Below are 21954 nucleotides of genomic sequence, written 5' to 3'. Positions count from 1 at the left end.
TTTATTTAATTTAGTAACATGCTATATTATAACATGGTTGTAATATATTTGGCATCATGTAGACCAAAACCAGATTGGTTGACTTTTAGCACATATTATAATAAAGAGTCAAAGCAAAAAATTCTGTAATATAAAATTTTTGACAAATTTGTATTTTAATGTCATAATTATAATGTATAATATAATGGAGATAGCCTGATTAGGATAAGCAAAACAAAACACTTTTTCAGATTGTGAATAATTTTTAAAAATTGATATTCATAAAAATGAATGTAGTATTATATTAAAATAACAAATCTGTTCAGAAAAGAGATTCATTTTTGATAAGGATTACAAAGTGGGGATAGTCTGAGAAGCAGCACTACAATGCGTAAGTGGTTATTGCTAAATTTGAACCAATCGAATTCTGGTACTGAGAGTTGTTAGCGAAATCCTATTGATATGACAATTTCTTGATTTTTAGGAACATTGCACATTTTTAAAAGGCTTGCAGAATCTTAGACTTCCAAAGACTCTCAAAATATAATTTAAATATAAGATGGCTTAGGAAAATTGGGGTTACATTTTTCTTCGTGATACTTAGGCTAAAAAGAGAAGTGGAAAAATGTCTTGGGAAAGTGTATACAGTGGATTTATCAAATCTTAAACATTTGCTAAGCCTGGAAAAGCCTTTCAAAAGTCTCCACTTCTCTCTTGTTTAAATATAAACAAGACCCAATTTTTATGATTTGGGGAAAAACAGTTGACCTCAACCACAGAAAAATCTTCTCTACCCCCAAACCAAGTAAGCAGTTGAGTAGAAAAATTTAGTATTTAAGACTATCTTGTTCTTTAGAGAAATTCTCCAAGGATTGATGATCTAAAGAAGATAGAGTAATGGGAAATTGCAAGTAATCCAAAACACTTAATTATCTACTTTGTTTTAAAACAAAACAAGACAAAAACCATTTACATGACAAATAATAACAGATATTTGTAGCATATCTAGTTTGGCAACCACTGGAATGTAAATTCTTTGAGTTTGCAGTGAGAATAGAATAGTGCAGATTAAAGTAATATTTCACTCATATTAAATGTTGCTTTACTTTTTTTTTTTAATTTTATTTATTTATTTTGCGGGGCAATGGGGGTTAAGTGACTTGCCCAGGGTCACACAGCTAGTAAGTGTTAAGTGTCTGAGGCCGGATTTGAACTCAGGTACTCCTGAGTCCAGGGCCGGTGCTTTATCCACTGTGCCACCTAGCCGCCCCCTGTTGCTTTACTTTTGTTAAATATGTAGGGCAGGCTGCAATTTGTATAACTAGAGGGAATAACTACACAGATTAGATCATAGATCCGCCGATGTACTGATGTTAAATGTTGATAACAATGTCAAATTATCGATGCAGTTACCTGCATCAGTAGGTATGTGTATATATGGCTGTGTTATTTAAATGCAAAACATCACTTTTGACCGTAATAGGATTGTAATAAAAATTGATGGAAAGATGAGTTTCTACAGAAACATAAACAAATTAAACTTCAGGTACTTTAATAAAGTCAAACTTGGAATAAGTTGGTGATACTTCCAAATTTACAAATTCACTTTATTAATATGAAATAAAATATAATTTAGCAAATATGAAATATTGGTCAGTTAAATACATTTAATCATAAATATAAAACTTTTTATAACAATATATATTTTTCAGTGTTTTATACACATTTAAGAAAGCAATGATCTTGGAATTTTACCTATATTAAATATCTTTTTTCAAAGTCAAGACTCCTGTAAGATACAATTTGCTTTTTAAAAAAAAATCCAGTTCTTATTTTTGGTATCAGAGGTATGTTCTGGGGGGGGTTTTCCCCCCGACTTTCCTGAAGAAAAGTATTCAGTATTTCTACTTATTTCTCTGACTGGAGAAACTTAGATAATGCAGATATCTTTTAGTTTATCTCTTCTTCCTCAATCTTGTTTTAGCTAAGTGGGTAGCATGTGTATCCTTATTTCTTCTAGACTTCATAGCTAACTGATTTGTAGAATTGGTGGTAAAGTCATATCGCTAGTAAGGTATATAATAACTATGTTCGCACCCACCAAATGCTTCCTTTTTATACTTAACCTTTTTTGACATAAAATATGGTTTCCAATTTTACGTTTGTATGTATGTATAGATGTACACATATGCACACATATACATATATATACATACATACTTACATAAGGGTGTATGCATATCATGGTTGCTCCAGTCCTCAGAAGGAAATGAGAATTTTGGCACTAACTCCTTTTTTATTAACAGAAGAACTGAGAGTATAAACTACCTTATCCAAAGAACCAAAATGCATAAAATAAGGTACCCATCATCTAACCCTTCAAGCACATCATAATGATCAGCAACTTGACAAGATCAACTTCTAGGTAGCAATATAGCTACTTACCACTTGCCAACTGAATAAGATGAAACTTGGGGTAAAAATTGTACAAAAATAACTGTTACAAGAGATAGTCTATAGTTTCATGAGGTATAAAGCACTTGTCACTAGGTAAAAACTGAATTCATTTTTAATTAGTATTATTATGATTAATGACATTTTGGAAACTGTTTTCTTGTGGAAGTGACTTTTATCCTATCAACAGGTCACAGGTGACTAAGGAAACCAATGGAAGAAAAGGCCAACAGACATGTCAATCTAATTTATGGAAAAATGGATGTAATTTTTAATATTTTCAATATTATTATGATTTTTTCTTATTGTAGTTGAAAATTTACTAACAGCCCTTCTTGTAGGGTATTAATGCTATTTATGTCCCCCAAATGCCTCTGCTTTGTAGCAACTATATATATCCCTCCCTTTAGTGGTGGTAATTTTAAAAACAATAATAATTTCTGAGGACAAATACACAAGTATCACTTCATGGAAAACTGGACTGGTTGGATTGAGGAAATTGAAAATTTGGTTTTGAATGTCTGTAGTACTCAAAGATAGGCCTTAAAATCTGTCAGTTTATTCTTTGTCGGTGGCAAAATAAGGCAAGTTGGCCACCATCAATAAAGAATGAATGTAGTTTTTGGTTTTTCCCCAGTTCTGTCTGGGAGGTGATTTAACATTTCACTGTGAAAAAGTATAACAAAATATAATTTTTCTCCTTTATAGTAGCCAACTTGTCAATATAAGTCAATACAACATAAGACCTAAAATCCAGGTTGGAGTATATTTGACAGAAACCTAACAACTATGTTAATTTTGCAATCTTGTTGAAAACAACCAAATAGCTTTGATAATGTTCAATAGTAACCCAAGAGAAACCTTGACATGCCAAATTTCTAGCACTAAGATGCATGATGCTTAGCTTTTTACGGTGAAACAATATGAAAAATCATTGCTACCTGCATGAAAAATTACCTTTAAAGCTAGTATTATCACTATTAAAAAAGAATTACCCCTTTTCACCCTAAAATTATTCAATAGGGTGTATTTTCAACTTAGGTTCAACGATATTCATAGGAAATAAATATTAGTATGTACAAGGCTTTTTATGGATACAACACTATTATATTGAAATGAAAATCATATTAGATATTCTGGTATCTCCCAACTTTTAATTTTTAGACCTCAACTGGGGTCTAAAAAGAACAAAATGAACCAAAAATAAAGGAAAAAGTTTTGTCTTTTGCAGAAAAAGCTAAACCAGAACCTGGAACAAAAACTCCCACTGTCAAAGAAATTAAAATTGGCTCATTTTTCTCAAATGCTTTAAAAAGTTCTATGCAAAAACTTTTATCACAGTAAGGAAATGTTCATTTCTGATCTAAAAGCTATATTTTCCAAGATAAATTCTGTTGGAACAGAAACAAGTGAAACCCTGCTTTTACGTTATCACAACTAATATTTTCCCACAAAATTTCCTGTCTTATTCATGTACCAAACACAACCAAACATGCCAGAATTTCTCACAATTGGCATTTCCTTATGCACTAGCCCCATTCACTAGAGCTATCCTATCTTCAAGTAACTTTCACTTCTTAAGCTTACTCTTCAGGGTCCTTTCTATATTCCCAGGAGAATTATTTCAAGTGGTTTGGGGAAGGAAGCTGGAGATCTGATGAAAGAAGTCAAACCTAGAGTGCCAGACCCAGAAAGGATCATGGTAGGGCACCAACAGTTTATCTTCAGTAGAAGTAAGTGATGAAAGGTATAGCTACAGAGAGATGGATTCCAACACAATTTTAGCCCCATTGGTGACTGACTTTTTTTATAATTGTGATATGGCAGAGACAGTTGGTTAAGTTGAAATTATCCTAGACCTATGCTCTTCCCAAGTTGCTCTTCCTGGCATTTAATTAATTTGGTTGTAGATACAGCACTGTCCTTTGAACTAGACCTCTCCGAGGCTAATTCATCTGTTCTAACCTCTGATATTTCCAGTTTTCTTTTTTAGACCCTCTTGAAGTAACTCACTTTCTGAGGATGAAGGAAAAACCTTATGGAAGAAGCATTGTACTAGAAAAAGTAATAGTTAATTCTGAAGCTGTTCAGGCAGCAAAGTAGGTAATTTCCTTCCTTTTATACTTTTCCTCTATTTGCAACATTTATCTCAATCCCTAGCAAAGTATATGATTAACTTTAAAGAAAAGGAGCAAAATGTTTTCTTTATATCTTGATGATGTTACTGTCTGCAAAAGTGAACAGTGACATGAATAATATTCTCATTGTGGTTATAGATTCAGAGAGATGGCAAAGAATGTGAATTTATATTTTAAACAGGTCCAAACTCCTTTACAAGTCTTAACAAAACATTCTAGTTTCAATGGTATAATCAGTTCTTGCTAATACTCTAGAGCACCTTTTTTTGGCTCTTAGGACAGGGTATCTAGTTGATAAAAAAAATCACACAGACATTTTTCATGTGTGAAAAGATGAACATGGAGAAAAAGCAGCTGTCTATAAAGGTTGGATCAGTGAGGCACTCTCTAAAATCATGTCTGAGTATTTAGGTGGAGGTACTGTTCATGGTTATATATAAAACTTCCTTATGGAAATTAGCCTGTGCATTCACAAGATGAAACAAATTCAAAAAGCTGCTATCCTCTTCATCTCGGTCTCCTAAACGCCAGAAACAGGATAGAGAGAGTGGGGAGAGGAAGAGAATTAATTTTAAAATATGATTTATTTGAAACACAAGATTTCCAAATTTTCCCTGAATAATTTTTTTTTTAAGTGAGGCAATTGGGGTTAAGTGACTTGCCCAGGGTCACACAGCTAGTAAGTGTTAAGTGTCTGAGGCCAGATTTGAACTCAGGTACTTCTGACTCCAGGGCTAGTGCTCTATCCACTGCGCCACCTAGCTGCCCCTTCCCTGAATAATTTAACAGAAGACAAGTCAGCAAGCTTCACCCAATCAAAAATCAATTATGACAATCATGAAATCCTGTAATAAAATACACTGGACTAGGAGTCAAAAAACATGGGTGCTACTTCTACCTCTTCCCTATCCTAATGTGACCTTGGGCGTTCTTATTGTACATTTGTGTAATGCCTATGTAAGTACTCACCAGACATAACTGACTGCAGCATGTCCATTATAACCCGTGCAAATGCATTTTCCACATTTTGTAGGAAGTTATTTCTCTCCACCTGAGTGCTAAAGACTTTGCAGACTTTTTGCATCATTTTTACTGCCCAGTCCATGCAGTACAGGTCCTTCTCGCAGACCTGATTTAAACACACAAAGATTATTATAAATGTCAGTGTTCTTGGAGTTGGAATTTGGCTCTTCCTTGAATACAACACTATCTTCTAACACACTATGCATTTTCACTGACTCTCCCCCATGCCTGGAATTCTCTTCCTCCTCTCCATCTCCTGACTTCCTTTGTTTCCTTTGAGAACCAGCTAAAATCCCACCTTTTTGCAAGAAGCCTTTTCTGAACCCCATTAATACTAGTTAGTACTTTCCCTCTGTTGATTATCATCAATTTATACTGCATATATCTTTTTTGTACATATCTGCGTGTTGTTTCCTTTATTAGACCCTGAGTTCCTTGAGAGATTTTCTTTGTATCCCCAGCACTTACCACAGTGCCTACCTAGCACATTGTAGGAACTTAATATATAAATACTTGTTGACTTGGCATAGACAGTAATAGTTGTGTAAGGTAACTAGATTAGGAGTCAGGGGACTTGGCTTTGGTACTTACTAACTATATGACCTTAGGCAAGTCACCACATTCTTGAATCTCAGTGCAAAAAATGGATATAATTATACTTGTATTAACTACCTCAGGGCAGCTAGGTGCTAGTGTATAGAGTGCCAAGCCTGGAGTCAGGAAGACCTGAGTTCAAATTTGACCTCAGACACTAGCTATGTGACTCTGGGAAGTCACTTAACCCTGTTTGTCACAGTTTCTTAATGTGTAAAATGAGCTGGAGAAGGTAATGGCAAACCACTCTACTATCTTTGCCAAGAAAACCCCAATGGAGTCGCAAAAAGCTAGACACAACTAAAACTACTGAACAACAACAATGCTACCTCACAGCATTGTTAGGGGAATCAAACGAGATAGTAACATATAAAACAATTTGTAAATTGTAAAGTGCTATTTAAATGTCAGCTATTATTAGGATGTATACTGCTAATAATAATTACAGTTATCCCTTTCACATCATGGGAGTTAGAGGTGCAGTGCCCCTGCAATCTGGAAAATCCGTGTAAAACTTTTTGGTCCTTTCTTTGTACTGGAGAAGTTTGAATTTTTTCTTTTTTGTTTTTGGGGTGTTTACATCACCTCATTGTAAAATTTGGGTTAAGTACTTGGTCTTAGGCTCTGTCTTGTCTGCTGGACTTCACGTGTTGTCTGTGGCTTCTGCAAAACTCCCCCAAAATTCCTATTTAATTTCTTATGCTGAACCTAGATCTATCAAAACCATGATGGGTAAAGTTGAGATGTGTAAAGAGAATGCTGAGCTAGATACAATTACTTTCTATACTATCACTCTTTGACTTTTACAGATATCTTTCACAAGAAAGAAATATTACTGTTGATTTTTAAAGTATTTAATTGGGTTGGGTCATGATGTGCTTTGAAAAATATTCAATTTTAGCAGAAATATTAATTATGAAATTATATATTATAAAAATTCTATTTGGCATTTTTGACATGAAAATGGGCTGACTTCTTTATATTAGCTCCAAAATTCTCCAAACCTCCTTTTATCTCAATGATAGCCATACCTCCCATCTTCCTTCCTCTAATTCCCACCAGCATATGTGGCTTTTATTAATATTATTGCAAATCTAAAAGTGTTCTACAGCTCAATTAATTTTGAGAAATTGCTAAAGAGACGTTCAGGTCCATGATTGTCACAAAATATTACTACTTAACATAAGAACCATCATAGGAAAAGTTATCTTTTAAAAATCTAATAATTTTAATGTATACATGGTATTTTAGAGGTTATTTATATTAATTTAAGTATTTTATAAGTAATGATTACATATATGTAGCATATATACACCATGAAAAACTAGATCAAAATATGGATAACTAATTATTATAGTTAGAGAGCAAGCACTTATTGAATATCTCCTACATACAAAATGCCACACTAGGGTCCTAATGAATAAAAAAAAAATCCCTTCCTATAAAGATTTTACAGTCCTTAGGAATGATGAAATATATACATATACAAATGACAAGAATAATAGCAAAGATAGTAGAGAAAGTAAAGATCCTAGAATCACAGAGTTGAGATAGAATACAAACTGAACATAGAAGTTTTAGAGAAAAGGAGAGCTTAAATTTAAGTCAAGTTAAATAGGAATGTATTCCTGGAGGTGTTTTGAAAAAAAAAAGTCAAAGGTATAATGGAAAGAATACTAGATTTGAAGTCAAAGGAACTGAATCTAAATTCTGGCTGTGCTACTGATTATCAAATTAATCTTTGGTGAATCAGTTTTCTCAAGTGTCAAATGAAGGGATTGATGATCACTAAGGTCTAACATTAAATTCTATCCTCCTAAGGTGGTGAGGGATATGAATTGGAAGAGGGGAGGGGATAAGGTAGGGAAGGAGAGAGAAGAAGGATATTTCAGAAGATGTTACTTTATTGTATATATTTTGAAAACATGATATTTCAAATTAAGATATACTTACACAATCCCTCAAAATACTTGATATTTTAAGTATATTTCTGTTATACAGGGAGAGTGATCCATCAGGTTTTTAGGTGGTAGTGAATATAGTGTTAGTCTGGGTACTAGAAGAGACTTTATTCTGCACTTACCAAAGCCAAAAAGACTATCATCCGAGCTAGTTCGTTGGCTCGTCCATTCACAGCTTTGCTAGCCATGAAGGTGAAACAAATGTTGTTCCCACTTAGGATAAGGAGACGTGCATTATTTTCCAGAAGCCATTCTCGGGGAACCACTTTTGTTGTAGAAAAAAAATTACTTAATGAGAAATTGTTCAATGGTTGCAGTAATAATTGTTAAACACATATATTACATAATGTTATTGAAGATAAAAAGAATATCAAGAGAACAACTCAAAAATACTTTAGTTTTTCAATTACAATATTCAATCAGAACAAAAATTTTAATGTTATGCAGCTATTCCAGATATATTAGAAGTATATTTATTACAACTCTTTGACTCATATATCACAAGGCAGGATGGTATGAACCTGTGTACAGTACCTTTCTTTAGGATTGTACAGGGGTCAGAAACTAGTCTTTCCTCCCTGTAGGAGTGGCAAGTGGAGAGTTTTCTCTCCAATGTATCATTAGAAGGTACTTTGTTAAAATATGCAGGAATGGAATTTGAGGCCTGAGCTGATTAATTTACTATAGTTCAACGAAGAATCTATAAATTGTATATGCATAGATCTAACTATAGCTGGTATTTGGATTAAGTTATATCCATTCTCTTCAACCTTAAAATCAAACTCCCTAAATTCACTATTATAAAAATATTTGAGTATTATGATTTAAAATAGGAAATTTATTCCCTGTAGAAATTGCCTTATGTTTAATAAGTATGATCTGATAGCAGAATTCTCAGTAATCAACATTGATAAACATAGAGTTTTACCTGATAGCTCATCTACAAGACTGATTACATCATCTGCTGTCCACTCTTTAGTGTCAGTGTCATACAGTAATTTAATGGCATCAGCTAAACCTTTTAGACTGGTTTCATCTGTAGGTCCTTCCGTCATTTTCTGCCAAACCACCTGTCCTGAATAATCGAAACAATAAAATGTGACAAAATTTCTTTGAGATGCAGATGGTTTCAGTAGTTTAAAAATAATAGGATTAGGGGCAGCTAGGTGGCGCAGTGGATAAAGCACCGGCCCTGGATTCAGGAGTTCCAGAGTTCAAATCCGGCCTTAGACACGTACTGGCTGTGTGACTCTGGGCAAGTCACTTAACCCCCATTGCCCCGCAAAAAAAAAAATAGGATTAGAAAATGAAATCCCATTATTTAAGCATATTACATTTATTTGAACTTTCATAATGAAAGGTCAGTTTAGATTGCAATATATTTTAAGATGTTCCTTATTAGAATGAGGAAACATATTAACAGCATTTAAAAGAATCAAAAGAAGGTTGTTTTTGGGCAGCTAGGTGGTGAGTCAGGAGGACCTGAGTTCAAATCTGACTAGCTGAGCAAGTCACTTAACCCCAATTGCCTCACCAAAAAAAAAAAAAAGAAGGTTGTTTTAGTAAGCAAAGTAATGTTTTCAGTATGAAAATAATGCTACTGATATGCCATAAACAGGGATAGAGAAAAATGGAATTTTTGTAACTTTAATATTTATTTGATAAAAATAATAAACACTGATTTGTACAAAGAATATGCCTATCCTTGGTACCTTTTAAAATATTTTAATCAGAATATACAAATCATGTCAATTTAAAAATTATCTGCTTGTAGGAAAGAAAAAGTACATATGGGCACACATATATCACAATACATTATAAAAAACAAATGTAGATTTTTGACTGCTCTTTTGGATTTCTAGTTGCATTATTCTTGTCTGGTTACCTAGACAACAAAGAATTGAATGAATATTGAAAAATATATAGCATCTTTTTTTTTTGCTGCCCCATAGCATCTTTTAAGTTAAAAAATCAGGGGGCAGCTAGATGGCGCAGTGGATAGAGCACCAGCCCTGGAGTCAGGAGGACCTGAGTTCAAATCTGGTCTCAGATGCTTAACACTTACTAGCTGTGTGACCCTGGGCAAGTCATTTAACCCTAATTGCCTCACTAAAAAAAAAAAAAAAGAAAGAAAAATTTAAAAATCAGGGATAATGGAAATATATTTGATAATTAATTGTAACAGAACAGTTTCCATCTTTGAAGTTTAAAGTTTACACAAGCTAATACACCTGTATAAAATATTCTGGGAAAAATGGAAATAGTGTGGAAGAAATTAGGTATATATAGACCAACCTCTTATACTAAATACTAAGATAAACTCCAAATAGATACATGACTTAGACGTAGATATTAACATAATAAACAAATTAGGAGAGCAAAGAAGAAATTATCTTTCAGATCTATGGATAGAAGAATTCATGATCACAGAAGATAAAATAGACATTTTTTTTTCTTTTTTTTTTTTCAGTGAGGCAATTGGGGTTAAGTGACTTGCCCAGGGTCACACAGCTAGTAAGTATTAAGTGTCTGAGGCCGGATTTGAACTCAGGTACTCCTGACTCCAGGGCCGGTGCTCTATCCACTGCGCCACCTAGCTGCCCCTTAAAATAGACATTTTTATTATGTAAAATTAAAAAGTTTTTGTACCAACAAAATCAGTCAGAATTAAAGAGGAAACATAATGGGGGAGATCTTTTTAGCAAGTTTCTCTAATAAAGGTTCTATATCCAAGATACAGAAGGAATGCATTCAAAGTTATAAGAACAAGAACTATTCCCCAATAGATAAGTGATCAAAGGATATAAACTGGCAGTTTTCAAAGAACAAAATCCAAGCTATCCACAACCATATGAAAAAAATGCTTCAAATAACTAAACATTAAAGAAATGCAAATTAAAGCAACTCTGAGTTCTACTTCATGCCCATCAGATTGGCAAAGATGACAAAAATAGAAAATGACAAATGTTAGGGGGCTATGGAAAAACAGAAACACTAATAATATATTGTGGAGCTAGCACTTTGGAACTATGCCCCCAAAATCACCAGACTTGGACCTAGCAATACTACTAGTAGCTCTATACCCCAGAGAGAGCAAGGGAAGAAGAAAAAGATTCATATGTACTATGTGTGTATATATGTATATGTATATGTATATCTATAGATATATAGATATGTATATACACATACATATCTATATCTATAGATATATAGATATGTATATACACATACATATCTATATATATTTATATAGTGGCTCTTTTGATAGTAGCAAAAATTAGAAACTAAAGGGGTGCTCACTCATTGGGGAATACCTAAATGAATTACAGTATATAAATGTAAAAGAATATTGCTGAACCTTCAGAAACTATGAAATGGAGAGTTTCAGAGGAAAATAGGAAGATCTCTATGAATGATGGCAGAGTGAAGGAAGCAGATGCAGCTGAACAATTTATACATGGCAACATTAAAAAGAAAAGCAACTTTGAAAGAATTTAAAACTCTGATCAATGCAAGGACAAGCCATGATTCCAGAATACCAAAGATGAAAAATACACTACCACTTGCTGCCATAAAGTTAATAGACTTAAAATACAAACTGACACATTCATTTCTGGACATTACTAATATGGGAATTTGTTTTTCTGGATTTTGCCTATTTATTATGAGTTTTCTTTTTTTATTGTTCAATTTTGGGGGGTGGGGAAGGCAATAGGATGGAAAGTAAATTCTAGTTAAAAAAAGTAAAATTAAAGTTAAGTAAAGCAAGAAAAAAAAAAGACTGCAGAGAGGTAGATTTAGGTTTAATATAAGGAAATACTTCCTAAAAATTAGATGGCTACAAAGTGAATGGGCTACCCCAGGGAGTGCTGTGTTTCCCCTCACTAAGGGTCCACACCTGTAGAATCATGACATATAGCATGATTATTAGGAATGGGGAAACCAAATAGGTATTACAAAACTATATTTCCCCCTTAAAATAAGTTAAACAGAAATGTGGCTTTACTGGAAAATAAGTGCTTACCATCCTGGGATGATATTGGTCCAAAGATTATATAGAGCAGTCGGGCCTGATTCACCATTGGCCATGGTTTTAGTATTCGAGTCAACCAAAAGGCAGAGTCACTTCGCTGTATCCAGTGATCTAGTAGGACACTCCGACAGAATAATCTAATCCTTAACTCCAATTTTCGGGCACTTCCTAAGAAAGAAATTAAATGTCTACCTTCAAAAAATTTCTGGAAAATCAGAAGCAACATAATGCCCACAATTATAACACAGTGATTCTTTTTTTTTTTTTGGCAGGGCAGTGAGGGTTAGGTGACTTGCCTAGGGTCACACAGTAAGGGTCAAATGTCTGAGGCTGGATTTGAACTCAGGTCCTCCTGAATCCAGGGCTGGTGCTTTATTCACTGTGCCACCTAGCTGCCCCCAAAAGTGGTATTTAAAATTAATTTTTCAATACTGTATTGGGCTACTGAATCTATGTTTGAGTTTGGTCTCTATTTCTTTTTTTCCCCCTTAAAATAGTTTGCTGGAATATCACATCTTTACCTGGTTTACTGCAAACAACTGTCTGCACCTTGCGGGGTAGATTAGTCAATTCACATAGGAAGTTATAAACCCGATGGCACTCCAACTCATCCCAACCTGCTGTTAGGGTCTAAAGATAACAAAATAAAGGAAACATTGCAGGTATACGAACCATCAAATTGAAGTTCAGGTCACTTTTGCTTTTTATAGAGATGATGTACAACATATTTTATTCATATCTATTATGGATTTTCCACATATACAGGAAATAATTTCTATAAACAATATCTTTATATGCTCCAAATCTAAATTCCTTTCTTTTATTGAGAAAGGCAACAACTTTTCAATGGACTGTCTAAATGACACCTGAAGCTCTTGTATATACATTTTATTATTTTATTACATGCACTGTGACTTGAACTTCTGATACCTGAACTGACACCTGATCTTTGATAATAGCATATTGAGGAAAATTTGATTTTTTTGGACAAGATTTCAGGAACACTGATTTAGGGATTTCACTTAGAATTATACTGTGGTACTTAGTTTTAGAATTATTAACAGAGATTATAGTGAAAAATAAACAAAATACTATATTTGCCAATAGTTAAAATATGATAAATATTAGCATTCATTTATAACACTTAGATTTAAGCAGCAGAAGAATTTATTGCAGCTAAAATTTCTGATTATCTATTAGGAAAAATAACAGAGCTAATCAGATATCTGTTAAAAGGAAATTAAAAACAAAAAAGGTGATTAGGTACATAAATTCTTCACTAGAATAATTCAATTGAATTTCTGCCATTTAAAAATGTCTTCTTTAAGTTATTTAGAATTGCTTCCAGCAGATTAAGTTAGAAAAATATTTAGCTTTTAAAAAAAGGTATCCCTAAATACAGCCTCAGAATTAATCAGTCTTTACTCTTTATAATATTAGCCATACCACAGCTTTTTATTAAAATGAGAATTTCAGTAACAAAAAGACTGATTCCTGAAAGTATAGATGTACCAGTGCTCGCAATATATTTTAATGAGTTAGCCCAAGTCTTTGAATTCATTAGATGTACTGTATTTTTAGGACCACAGTATTTTCTCTTCTCTTTTCCTTCTTTCTAGATCCAGAGATTACTGGTACAACTCCATAAATTTTATGCATTTATTCCAAACTTTATCTCTATAATGAGAAATTAATAATAAAAATTTAAGGTAGAGTACAGGCAAGCCCTACTTATGGTTTCAGGAAATCACAGATTTTGGTGAAACAACCTTATCAAGGGCAGCTAGTGTTCTGCAGGAACTATATTATAAATAGGATATTGGTCAAAGACATTAGAGTTTCACAACTTTAAGGTAGAGATTTAGTAAAATGTATTAATGATTACAAAATAGTGTCTATTAGAGCAATGTAGTTAGGGCAGATATGAAGTATGTTGCCTATAACAGAATAAGATGGTCAAAAGTTCAATTATTTAGTGTTGTTCCCTTTCGAATTATTCCAACCTCTATTATTTAGCCAGAGGACACACTTTAATGTTCCATTTCCTGCTAAGTAATAAAAAATACTTTTTCTCCTTTGCTTAAAAAGGTACATACCTGTAAAAACATTCCATAACATGGCAGTCCTAAACACTGCATAGGAATTCCACAACCACTGAATTTAAAACATGAAACCTGTAAAGAGAAAAGCTGTTATTTCCTCATCAATTAAATATTAGTTTGACTTTCAAATTTATTTTAATAACATTTATTGAGTAACTGGCTATGTGCTATATCTGTGCATGGTAGATACAAAAAGCCCTATTAAGTGGGGTCTATTCTTCCAAGAAATTTACAATTTCTTTGGGGGAGATAAATTTACACAGTTAAATAATAACAAAAGTTAGTTTATGTATAAATACTAAATTGGTTGGAAAAGGCAATTAATATAAGAGTTAAATGGAGAAAGAAATCCATTTGGAGTAGATCAGTCAAAGCCTTCATGAAAGAGGTGGGACTTGACTTAACCTTGAAAGATTGGTATGGTTTATTTATTTATTTATTTATAAATTTTTGCAGGGCAATGAGGGTTAAGTGACTTGCCCAGGGTCACACAGCTAGTAAGTGTCAAGTATCTGGGACTGGATTTGAACCCAGGTCCTCCTGAATCCAGGGCCAGAGCTTTAACCACTGTGCCACCTAGCTGCCCAAGATTGGTATAATTTAGACAGGGAGGAGAGAGAGGACATTTCAAGTGGCAAAATAGCATGGTTAAAGGAAAGTATACAGAAATTAATACAGCATATTCACAGAACAGTAAGGTATGCCTGAACAATGTTCATGTTAGATTGGTTAGATGGAACAAATTGGAGAGGAGATATAGGGTTAAGAAATTGGATTTTAGGGGCAGCTAGGTGGTGCAGTGGATAGAGCACTGGCCCTCGATTCATGAGGACCTGAGTTCAAATCCGGCCTCAGACCCTTGACACTTACTAGCTGGGTGACCCTGGGCAAGTCACTTAAAAAAAAAAAAGAAAGAAATTGGATTTTATCATGCAAAAAATGGGAAAATCTTGCAAGTTTTTATGTGGGAATATAACAAGAAAATAGTAGTGTTTTAGGAATTTTGAATTATAGTCAAGGAAGATACACTTTGGGTCAATGTATAGAAGGTACTGGAGAAGGGAGTCACAGAATGCAGAAAGGTCAGTTTTGGAGATATTGCAACAATTTAGGCTCATTTAAAATGAATACCATATCAGCATAATAATAACAATATAAAAATAATATATAAGAAATATTTTATATCCTACTAACTAGGAACTATGACTAAATTTGTGATTTTATTAGTACAGGGAACTTCTGGGCGAAGAAACTACCTCTTCTAACAAAAGTAGGAACCTTATAAGTTGCAATTACAGACTGAATTACTAGCATTAGGTGATTGTTTCTGTATAGTGAAAATTGTTATTTGAACACTGTATATATCAGTGTTGTTATAAATTTATGATACTATTACTGGTATCTTCTAAATTTGATGTTTTTGCTATGATTAAAGTCAACTTTAACTTTTTCTGGATGTCTAAACAATAAAGGTTTTTTCCTCCAAAAATGATTATTACAATATAGTAATAGAAGGAGGGCAGCTAGGTGGCACAGTGGATAAAGCACTAGCCCTGGATTCAGGAGGACCTGAGTTCAAATCTGACCTCAGACACTTGACACTCACTAGCTGTGTGACCCTGGGCAAGTCACTTAACCCTCACTGTCCTTCTCCCACACTACCCAAAAAAAGTACTTTGTAATAGAAGGAAAGTGCTAAAAACTCTATGCTATCTACCTCCTGATAGTGAAACATTGGATTCAGAGTGCAAATTAGGCCATATTTTTTTTTCTGGACATGACCAATCAATTCTAGAATTTGTTTTGATTGACTATGGGTGTTTGTAACAGGGGTTTTTGTTTTTTTGCTTTCTAAATAAGGGGGTGGATGGAAGGAGAATGGGAAGGGAAATGGGAGGTGGGAGAAAAAGGAGGTGGATATTTCTTTGAAAATAAAATAAAAGCTAATGAGAAAACCCCATTATAATAACAATGCATGTTTAAAAAAAACCCATGGGAAATCGTAATAGCTCACATTTATATAGTACTTTATAGTGCTTTCCACATAGCAACCCTATGATGTAGGTGGTATAAGTATTGTTTATCCACCTTTAATTCATGAGGAAACTGATTTAAAGAGTTAAGTGACTTTCCCACAGTTATGTAGCTAGGAAATATCTTAAGCTAGAAAATGAATCCAGATTTTTTTCAATTCCAAGCACAGTGCTTTTTATACTTGCCCACAGAAATCCCATGAATTTAAGTAAAGTCCTTAGTTACATTTAAAAGGTGATTAAAAAACATATCTGTTTTATAATATCTGAGCACATGAAGCATTTGATCATTATGTATAAAGTATACTTCATTGTCCTAAGACAAGAATTGGAAATTATAAGAAATAGATTTAAAATGATTGAAACACAGTTATATAACAGGTTTGCTATAAAATAAATTTATGTAAATATTCAGAAGCATAAATTTATTCTTACTTCTGAGAGTATCTTGTGAATGTACTTTAGCCTTTCTTTTGTGGGTAGCAGCAATGTACACCTTTTAAACAATAAACCTGAGAAAGGAAACAGAGAAAGTGGCAGATCATTTGAACAGACCAAGTAGACATTCTTTTGAGTGTAATACCATACCAAGTCAACTGTGACCTGGTAATACAAAGTTTGGCAAGAAGGTACAAGGTATATGCTGTTTACTAAGTTGTTTTAATATTCATTGATGATACCCAAGGCCATATTATGTAAAAAATATGATATTGTATCTAAAGTTGCAAATGTGGGAAAATATTTGGATTAAAAACAGACATAATGAGTAAAATCTGGAGATTTATTAGGGAAACCTATATGTCTTGGCATCATATAAGACATATTCTAGTTGTCAATGAAGACCCTGACTAGAGTGACAAAAACAATTTTAGCCTTTTCCCCAATATGTAGAAATTTAAAATTATAAGTATTTAAAATTCTAGCAGTTAGAAGTAGGTTTGTTAACACAAAGTGTTTGTTTTGGAATAACAATTGTGTTAAAAAATTTTCCTTCAGGGGGCAGCAAAGTGGCGCAGTGGATAGAGCACCGACCCTGGTGTCAGGAGTACCTGAGTTCAAATTCTGCCTCAGACACTTAACACTTACTAGCTGTGTGATCCTGGGCAAGTCACTTAACCCCAATTGCCACACTTAAAAAATTTTTTTCCTTCAAAAATATACTTTTGGGGACCATATAAAGGTATTACAGTATTGTTTTTAAAATTTAAAAAAATCTTTAATTTCAGATTGTTTTTAAAAAGCTTCAGTTTCCTTTGAACTATTATTACAACAGTGTCAGTAAGTAGATTATGTGCTTTCTGTGACTTTCTGTGGACTTTACTCCTAAAATGGAAATGTATTAACAGTCCTATGACAGATGTGATCTATCTATCCTTATTTCAGAGGGGAAAAACTTTAAAACATGGCTTCCATCAGCAGCAAAGGCAATAATTCTTCCATTAAAAATGTTCTACATGACTAATATGGAAAGTATGTTTTGTATGACTGCACATGTATAACCTATATCAGATTGCTTGCCTTCTCAATAAGGGGGAAGGGGAAAGAGGGTGGGAGAGAATTTGGAACTCAAAATTTTAAAATCAATATTAAGAATTGTTCTTACAAGTAATTGGAAAAAGTTAAAAGATTAAAAATGTTACATAAATTATATAAACTTGTAAATTCCATGCATATAATTTTTGAAAATTATTCCATTTGAACAACTTATGGTAAAATATGAAGTTTAAACATTGACCCTGCTTAGTTTTATATGTAATAGACTTCCAGTGGTGAGTGTTTTCCCTTCATATTTTTGCACTTAATCTTTAGCAAAAAAGCAATAATTGAACATTAGTTGCTTCCTGTAATATAAAAACCTTACTTTCAAGGTATATCATGTCCATAAAATGTTAACAATACTGGCTAACTTTTCTTTTCTTTTTTCTTCCTTTTAAAAAAAATTTTAGACACAAGGTGCTCAGAGCAGTTACAGACCAATTAAAAAAATTTTTTTCCTGCTACAAAAATAGACTTAGAAGCAATGCTCTCTCCATATTAGCCATCTGCTCTGTTTCTTGTGTGAAGGCAGTAAATTAAAATTCATAATCTTCAGAGTGAAAGAGTCTGAAAATGTTAGCTTATTGCCTGAAAACAATAAAAGATCTGGGAAGAACAGCAATAAGAAAAAATGATCCATGAACTTAAATGTTAAGAAACCTGAAGAATGAGGTATCTACAACCAAAGTAAAATGGAAGCTTAAGGTAAACACATGAATCAAGGGTAAATATATAATCAAATGAGATGCAATATAAAAAGTGATATAGAAATCTAAGATTATTATTATTATATAACTAATTCATTCAAGAAATTAGGAAATTCAGGCTAATGAAGGATTCTTGCTTGTTATTCAAGGCTTTTTTGTTTAAGTAGCTAAGACTTGATCATGGTAAAAAAAAAAACTATGCTAATTTGTTCTTTTGTTTGGTCAAAACCAAATACTGAAATAAGCATTTTAATTCTCCTCCTCCCCCCATAAACCTTGAAAAAATATATAATTTTTAATAAGAAGTAGCTAAAAATAATGGCTAAATTCAGTTAATCTTCATTAATCTGGTTTATTAATGCTGAAAAAATGTGGTAAGATTATACAACAAAATTTCTACTCATCTTAGTTAAATTTATTTATATATTTAAATATTCTTATTTTATGCTTGGAGTCTTACAGATAATTATCTTAAAATTTGGCATTCTTGAGCTACAAAAATACAGCATTTGCTTAGTTTTGCCTTTATTTAGGCCTGAATTTCACCCTGATGTATTTTGGTTTTATTACCATGCTAAGGTTAATTATATACAGCAGTTTCATGATTAAATTGATGCTCATCAGCAAGGTCCAAATTAGATTTTTATTTCATTATTCCTCTTAGAGAGAATGGGAAACAGTAAACCAGGAGAAAAAAAACCACACAAGATAAATGATTACAGGCCAAGGGAAGAAAGATTATATAGGACTCCCTTTGATAAGAGCAATTTATTTTTATTAAAAAAAATTTTTTTTGACAAGAACAATTTAGAATACATGATTTATTAACAAATGTGGATGGATAGTATTTTTTTAAAAGGAAACCATGATTTCTTATTAGAGAATAAGTGATTTTTTTTTCAATGTCTTATTTTAAAATCTTGACTCATTTTATACAGGATTGGAACATGATTGAAAGGAATAAGAGGTGGGGCAGCTAGATGGCACAGTGGATACAGCACTGGCCCTGGATTCAGGAGGACCTGAGTTCAAATCCAGCCTCAGAACCTTGACACTTACTAGCTGGGTGACCCTGGGAAAGTCACTTAACCCCAATTGCCTCACCAAAAAAAAAAAAAAAAAGGAATAAGAGGTTCAGAGATAAAGCTCATTATGTTTCACAGAAAGCTGCTGCACAAAAATGTCATTTCCCTAAACTCTTAAATTCCAATTCATGCCACATAACAAAATGAGAAAAAGTGGCCACATAAGTTTGTTCCTTTCAAATATACTCTGAAGATAAGCATATCACTAAGTAACTGTTGGAGTTATAGTTAGAAGAAAATATATGATTAATGGGAAAAGATCATATTGAAAGTAACGGAATCATCCATATATTAGGCAATATTTGGAAAACATCCCCACTTCCCACTGGCAAAAGAGTTATATAACAGAATCCCCTTAATTAAGTGTAGTTCTTTATTTGTCACAATTCTCATTACATAGGTCACCTAGAGATCTGTAGTGCTCCAGGATATAGGATCCTTGTCTTCTGCCAGACAGCTCCAGGTTATGAAAATCTTGCTGTAAAAGCCTTCTGCTTCCTGATGAAGTTGAGATGTAATTAATAAGGCGGTGGCTGATGGTTTTTGACACCATGCTTAGCATGCTGATATCCTTCACTAAAACAACAAAACCCAATACAACTAGCTTAATTATAGGAACTTCACTATTGCTATACTTTAGTTATATAACTAATCATATAAGTTAGCACAGAATAAACTATTGAAAAAATGGATCTTTTCTATCTTTTACTAATATATTAGGAACAAATAACAATAATATTACTTCAATAAAGCTAGGGCCATGCCTTAAAGAGCTGAAGCTACTTTGTTTCTGGTACATCCTAAGTTCCCCTTCTGGGGTGTGTGTCCACAGTGGATATGAGAAGCTTGTGTATCCACAGTGGATATATAAGGGTTTGTGGGGAATGTTTGGTAAATAACTCTATTATCCTATTGAAATATTTCCAAAGTAGAGTTAGTTAATTTGTGGACTGGAAAGAGAACAGGGTAGTATGAGGAAGAGAGGTTGGAGTGGAAAAGGAAGAGAGCATTATAGTACATCTGAAAAATTTGAGACAGGTGAAGAGATAATTTCTACTAGTCAAGACAAAATGAATTGAGGTTTGTTACAAAATTATTTGTATATTGATCTAGAAGAAATCAGCAACAATGACCAAGTGAAAGATAAATTAATCGATCTTGGAAATATCCAGAAACTTTGATTTCTAATCAGTGAAGCCACATAATTTTTGGTGTATTCTTAAAGAATATCCCATTCTTACTAAACATGTTTAGGCCTAATATAGTTCATAAAAACTCTTTGAATAAGTATTTACTGCTCTTTTAAAAAATTTATATCCAAAGCAAGAAGCAAATTGGAGGCTGAATATAATATGGAGGTATCTCTTTCAGAAACTAGATCTTAACTTTTTTTGTGTCACAGACTCTTTGGCAGTCTGATGAAACCTATGGACCTCTTCTCAGAATAATTTTTTTAATATATAAAATAAAATATATCAGACTACAAAGGAAACCAATTATACTGAAATACAGTTATTAAAATATTAAAAATCCAAGTTCACTGATCCCAGGTTAAAAACACCTACCATGAATAAAACTGTTGGCTGAGAATGATATTAAAATGTTATTTACATTTAAATTGTTTTCTGAAAATTTGACCTCTTTATTTTTTATGTGCATATGCTTGGTAAACACCAGAATTTACTTCCCTTCATACTGAACTGGAGGTGGGGTTACAAGAAGGTTACTTAAAGCCAAGAGATATAGGAACCAAAAAAAGTTTGGAACCCTCATCATAGGCAACTATTGTTACCTCTCAGAAAATTAAGCTTAGAAATTAGTTTAAGTTAGGTTGAAATATATTAAACAGGGTCCATTGGAAAAGTATAGTTTCTTAAGGAAAATGGATATAGTGAATTCTGTAGTTTACTTACAGCAATATTTCCTCTCCTAAAACCTCACCTGACAGATATTCCAAAATTATTTGGAAAAGCTCTAATGGCAGTGCTTTAAAATCCCCAAGTGTTGATAAGTTTTGAGAATCTGAACCAAGGATGTTGCAAGAATGGTTGGATCGTCTGTTGCTACGTCTATATTTCTGGTTGGGAATCAAGGTGAAGCTGGTACTTACAATGGATGTCATCCTTTCCTTATCCCATAAATTTCTCCTAGTTAAAAAAAATAGAGGGAACATAGAGGGAAGAGAATTAAAACAGTGGAAAGATCAAAAGAAGATGAAGATGTGAACGAATCCAGTACCACCTTACTGTTGTACCCTTGCCTCTTCTTGCTCCAGCCAAACTAGGTACTCTTTGTTCCACTGACTGGTT

At 33.1% G+C, this 21954-nt stretch overlaps 1 protein-coding gene across 1 annotated transcript; it reads right to left on the bottom strand.

Moving 5' to 3' along the window:
- Nucleotides 1-4978: 4978 nt before the first annotated feature.
- Nucleotides 4979-21767, bottom strand: FBXO47 (F-box protein 47). Its single transcript, XM_043963876.1, has 10 exons — nt 21587-21767; nt 20051-20221; nt 16753-16829; nt 14279-14356; nt 12704-12812; nt 12174-12350; nt 9078-9224; nt 8272-8414; nt 5541-5700; nt 4979-5091 (listed from the first exon to the last, which is right to left on the bottom strand). Exons 1-10 carry the CDS (start codon nt 21765-21767, stop codon nt 4979-4981), a joined length of 1356 nt encoding a protein of 451 aa, XP_043819811.1.
- Nucleotides 21768-21954: the final 187 nt, after the last annotated feature.

This window comes from Dromiciops gliroides, chromosome 4, assembly GCF_019393635.1.
Source record: "Dromiciops gliroides isolate mDroGli1 chromosome 4, mDroGli1.pri, whole genome shotgun sequence".
Lineage (NCBI taxonomy): Eukaryota > Metazoa > Chordata > Mammalia > Microbiotheria > Microbiotheriidae > Dromiciops > Dromiciops gliroides.
This window is presented reverse-complemented; position numbering and strand designations above follow the sequence as displayed.